Raw genomic sequence first — 5,730 nt, 5'->3', positions numbered from 1 at the left:
AGAAGCAGAGGTTATGGGGCAGGAGCGGGGCGGTCGTCCCTCACTGCTCCCCTGGGAATCGGCTCTTTGGGGAACGACGCGTGGAGCTTGGGGCAGTGGCTGGGCTGTGGCTGTCAGTGCTGGAGCGCAGCTGAGGCCTAGGGAGGGGGATGCTTTGTAGCTTGCGGAGCTTAAAAACGCATTTGAAGAGAGCTGGCAGCAAAGTGAGCCCGCAGGTAACCAAAAATCCACCTGCTGCCCTCGCTGCCCCCCCTTCCCTCTCACCCTCTAAAGAAGGGACGCAGAGCTGTACAAGAGGCTCACCATTATTTCAGGGAAGAGGCTGGTTGAGAGTAAAACCAGTTTGGATGCTGTGTTTTGGTAAATTCTGGTATGACCATGAACTTGGCCACGCTGCTGTGCACTGCGGCCAGAGAGGTTTGATGCTGGCGATGCCCATGTTCTCCCGGCGCCAGAACCCCAACAGCTCCCTGGGGGCACTTCTTAGGAGCTCCTGACCCTGAGCTATTACGAGCAATATTACAACTGCGATTTTTATTCAATGGAAAGCAGGGATAAGAATAGCACGTCCTGGAAGTCCTTATATCGCTGAGCTGCCGCATGCCGATGAGAGGCTGGGTTTCCTCTGGTCGTGCTGAAGGATGAGCAGAGACAGGTGCTCTGAAACAGATAGCGGCGTTCCTTCATTCATAAGCAATTTGTTCAGTAATACCCCGAACACAGCTGCGAAGCAATGCGAGTCCAGGAGAAACCCAGCACTTTGTTTACAAAGTCGAAGCAGTTGAAGATATCATATCCCCCCCCAGAGGTATCTCAGCCAAATCAATCACAAGCACAAGTAAGGAAGACCTGCGAACCCCAGATGACACTCCCATTTTGTGTAACCTCTCTTACACAAACGGCAATGAAAAGCTGGTCTAGTGATGGTCTTCATTCCTGGGAAGTCACCCTCTCTACCAGGGAGAAATAAAGAACGAGAGGTTTTGGGTTGGTTTGCCACACTACTAGACCAGCTGAAAGTGGGGAAAGATAAGTTTTGGCATCTTTTTCCCCCTTTTTTCTTTTTTCCCCCTCTAGATGAGAACCTACACTTTCTTCTGGTACTTCAGCAGTCCTCACGTAGATGTGAAATTCCACTTCATCTCCTTTTAATAGCTTCTGTTGTCGTGTTCAACCAAGCAAAGAGCTTCCTTCCCGGTCGGGCAAGGCAAAGCAGCACGCGGCGACGACTCCATTTCCCCGTCAAAGCCCCGCTCTGCTCACCAGCCCTTCACTGCAGAGGAAGAGGTGGAGGGGTCTCTTTTGCTTTTCTTGTTTATGTAACGCTGGGCAGAGAAGCCTCAAGCTTTAAGGAAGGTTGGTCCTGTTTCATAGGTCCAGATCAATGAAATGCAAGGAAGCTAAAATGTGGGCATCGGCATATGAAGTCTTGGAGATCTGGGGTTCGTGTCCCTGCTGACTTACAAAGGCAGTGCTCTCCTCCCTGTTCTTTCTGTATAGCCTTGCTAAGGTCAGTACCAGACGTTTACACCATGAGTTTTATTTTCTCTCTCTTTCAAAGAGCAGCTTTGGCGCTCTCGTTCCTCCTCACCTGAGCAACTTGGCTAGACGTGGTCTCCTTAGGTCTAAGGAGCTGAGCGAGCGTGAGGAAGGAAGAGGACAGGCCCTCAGGAGAAAAACAGCCTTCTGGGGACACAGCCCCTCCTGACGGTATCACGACACTGGAGAAGGTTTGTCTCGCCCACCTGCCGTGCCCCGGCCATGCTGTGCCTGGAGCCTGCCCAGCGCGAGGTTGGGAGGGGAGACGGACCCCCTCGTCCAGGCGCTGGGGAGATGGCAAAAGCAAACCCAGGTCCTGAGGATGTGTGTGCCCTGCAGAGAGCCCGGCGGCTCTGCCAGCAGCCCAGCCTCTGCTGGGGGAACTGAGATTTCATCCACGCACAAACTCCCACCCATTCCGCTACGTCCTTCCCCAAGCCTGGGAGCCCTTCCAGCAGCTCTCGCTGTGACAGCCACCGCCACAGAGGGCAATCGGACTTCTTCACGCTCGCTTGGAAGGGGAAATAACTCACCTGTAGTTATACTGGAAAAGCTTTTGATAGATGGCATGAGGTAGGGAGAAACAGGTTGCCATCAGCCAGATAACAGAGATGCTGAGCGCTCCCTTCGTTAGTGACATCCTCTGCTTCAGCGGGTTCAGGATGACCTGCAACAGAGACCTCACTGTGACTCTTCTGGCACAGGAAAGCAAAGTCCCTTCACCAATGCACGCAGCAGAGGCATTTTTTGACATGATCTAATACTGTTAAGAAAATGACAGCCGCGATTAGGAAAATGTCCTGCTTATTAGAGTGACCTGGAAAATGGGAAACATTGAACTCTTCAGTCTGCTCAGAAGTGCTTTCAAATACAAGTTTTCCTCTATTTAGTTCTGGGAGGATCATTTTCCTTAAATTGTGGGTTACATTAGGTAAAAGCAAAAAAGGAGGTATCTATATAAGTCTTTTCACTTCTGAGTATGTTTGTTTATGCTGTATGCATCACATAAATAAAAGTCTCCTGTTCTAGCTGAACCTATGAAGCTGACCCCTCCTCCTCTTGAGGCATTAAATCATCTTTTCTGAAATTTTCTTTCTTAGATATAAAGGTAAAGAGCTTATAAAGTCTGAGACGCAGCGGGCGTTTACCCCGTGGGCAGCCGACACAGCCCGGCTGCAGGCAGGCGCTGGGTACAGCCTTCTCACAGCCCTGGAGTCTCCTCCCAGCGTTTCCACCAGAGATTTCCCACTCTGCTGCTCCCCTTTATACTGGTCCAGCATTAGTCCCACAGCTATACCACCGGACTTCAGTCTCAGAATGTCTTTTTACTGCAACTGTGCTGCAACTTGATGATGCAGCAAATGCCCAACGGGAAAAGAACAGCAAAAGAACAAACGGGCAACTAAATCAGAATTTAAGCTCAGGGTGCTACAGACTGGTGTTCAGTAGGTTTTGGGTGGTAAACTAAAACGCTTGGAAAAGTTCCCTGTACAGCTGAAGTAACACTTTGCACTCGGCGTTGGCTCTGCTGTCTTTCAAGGCCCCCCCGCCCCCCGTAAAACAAAGCCTCTTGAATCAGCTTGCCCTGCCACACCGGGGGGCTAGGTTGGACCTGGCTCTTTTCAAACTCCGTGAAAAACGCATCCTCACCCTTTTCCACTGAAAGACTGGGAGTGTCCTGTGAAACCTCTGATGCCATGTGTTGTTTTTTCCCTCCTGCCCCGTACCTGGGAGCTTACAGAAGTCCATTGAACCTTCCTACCCCTGACACACGAGGAGCATCTTTGAATTTAGCTCTAGAGCCTTCTCACTGGATATGGGTTTAATCCCCAAGATTCAGCCACCTTCAACCCCACGGCTTGACCGAGATGGACAGGGGCTTGGGCAGAGCCTTGCAAGGGAAGGGTGGACGGGCGGCGTTTTACCTGGTGCCTGTCCAGAGCGACGGCCGTCAGGGTCAGCGTGGAGACGTGGAGGGAGCAGTACTGCACGAAGCGGCTGATGTGGCACATGGCCTTTCCGAAGATCCACGTGCTGTTCACAAACCGAACCTGAGGGGAAAACAACAGGGTCATCGGCTAGCAAATGTACTGGAAACAAATCCATGGGGAAACCCTTTGGATCGCACCCAAGCTGGCACGTGGGTTTTGGCTGGCTGGCTGGGCAGCTCCACCTGAAACCCTGAGAAAGACTAGCTATGTTGGATTTTGAAACACCTTTACGTAAGAGTTTAAAAGGTCAAAACCCACAGACTAAACGAGCGGTGCTGTCACAGCCCTCCTGGCCTATTCATATAAACTCCATTTGTGAACAGCGGTAATAACTTTTTGATTATAAGAGCAACTATATTTGGAAAAAGCGGACCAAGTTTTGGTCACACAAACCCCCCTTCAGGTCTGGAGAGCTTTCACTGAAGACTATACCTAACTGAAAAGCTTTCTTCCAGTCACTCGAGTATGACAGGCATTCGAGTTGTTTCGACCCCCTAAGTTTTTAGCATGACCCTCTCGTGCTCTCCTACATGTAGATTAAAAGCACACGTTCATCCAGGCACATATTCTGCATTCCCCAAGAAGCTCTTGCTGTGCTTTGGTGGCAAACTTGGAGAGACTTTCGAGTCTTTTAGGAGATACAGAGTCTAACAGAACAAAGGGAGCCCACAGATTGCTGAACAGTGTTTTACTTGCCTGGCAGAGTTGTCTATCACACTTGATTGTGTTGGGTTCACGCCTCAGTCCTAGAAGAGCGTGTACAGAGCGGGTGTGACCACAGGCACAGTATTCTTGTGAGAAATTCCCCTCCTGGCTGCAGGGACAGCACCGTGGGCCACTTACCAGGGTAAAAGGTGTGTTGAGCAGCGTGATCATAATGTCAGACACTGCCAGGTTGACGATGAAAAGGCTGGTGGCTGAGTGCATCCTCTTGTTCTTCAGCACCACGTGGCACACCAGCACGTTTCCAAAGAGAGACATGATGATAATGACTGAGTACGCCACGATTAGGAGAGCTTTCACTGTTGGTTTCTGGGATTCCGGCTCGTATTTAGCCAGCTCAGCAAATTTCTCCCACTCAACAATGCGGCTGTCTGTCCAGTTGAAGGTGGTCCTGTTGGTTGCTTGGTAGATTGACATGAGTCTGGCCAAGGAAGAGTAATGGTCAAACTCCTCAAGAAACCCCATTATCTGTGACCCGTATGACTGAAGCAGCAAGCCAGGCATGGTGGGTTAACCGGAGTCTTCATCAGCTCAGGGTTGCTGGGATCACAGCTTCAGCTGACATAGCAAGTGATCCATCAGCTTCAACTGCTTGGTTCTCTAGGAGGCTGGTGAAGATGCAGCTGCCATTACAAACACCACCTTAAAGCAGAGGGAGCCCCAAAGGTGCGGGGGGTTCCCCAGGGGCAGAGGTGGCACTGGGGAGCAGTTCCAATGGCCGCGTTGGAAAGGGGCTGGTTTGGGGCTGCACGCTCTCAACTCCTTCATATACCAAGACGAACAATAGCTCCGCAGGCGGGCTGGAAAGAAGAACTAGTTATTACATGTAGCAAATGTAGGAAAACCTCAGGTGGGGCTTGAAGTTGTTTTAATCCCACGTCAGCTTTTTCTTCTTTGTTCTCACCTGAGTCCATTATTCCTCCCAGTTCCACAGAATGCTGCGCTGTTGGTGCTTTCATCCTCTACTTCAAAACACTCGCTTCGCTTCTGTTGAAATGTAAAGGCAGCGCCATTTGGGGGATCATTTTCAAGAGCAGAGGTAGCTTTTGTCCGCATCTAACCCCAGCAATTATCCTAAAGTAATTCAGAACCTGGAAATCACATCAGAAGTTGACGTTAGTCTATCTCATATTTTCCCCTCCGAACAACTGAATTCTGCTTCCAGTGTTCCAGGTTCAGCAAGAAAACGATCTTTCCTGCAAAAGGCGAGACTTAGCAGTAGAGGCGTGCAACTCACAGAGGAGCCACTTACACCCTATACAAACCAACACACAGCACTAGGTACACAAGAACAATGCCCTAGAGACAAACAATCTCTGCTTCCTCACCTTTAGCAATATCCATTTTTAGATACTTCTGGTGATTTTAGATGGCATTGATCTATTGATGTTAGGTGGAACCTATTAACTATGCACGCCGGTATTTACAGATAGGCGACATACGGGAGGAGAAAGTCATTTGGAAGCTCTGTCGGGTG

General features: G+C 50.1%; 1 protein-coding gene across 1 annotated transcript in view; it reads right to left on the bottom strand.

The window, feature by feature from the left end:
• Positions 1–4,757, bottom strand: part of LOC104167398 (probable G-protein coupled receptor 83) — a 7,330-nt gene extending 2,573 nt beyond the window's left edge. The window contains exons 1-3 of the mRNA XM_009707643.1: positions 4,374–4,757; positions 3,465–3,590; positions 2,073–2,206 (exon numbers count right to left, since the gene is read on the bottom strand). Coding sequence (XP_009705945.1) covers positions 2,073–2,206; positions 3,465–3,590; positions 4,374–4,757 — 644 coding nt within the window. The remainder of the gene's footprint in view (positions 1–2,072; positions 2,207–3,464; positions 3,591–4,373) is intronic.
• Positions 4,758–5,730: the final 973 nt, after the last annotated feature.

Source organism: Cariama cristata, unplaced genomic scaffold, assembly GCF_000690535.1.
Source record: "Cariama cristata isolate BGI_N322 unplaced genomic scaffold, ASM69053v1 scaffold28789, whole genome shotgun sequence".
NCBI lineage: Eukaryota > Metazoa > Chordata > Aves > Cariamiformes > Cariamidae > Cariama > Cariama cristata.
This window is presented reverse-complemented; position numbering and strand designations above follow the sequence as displayed.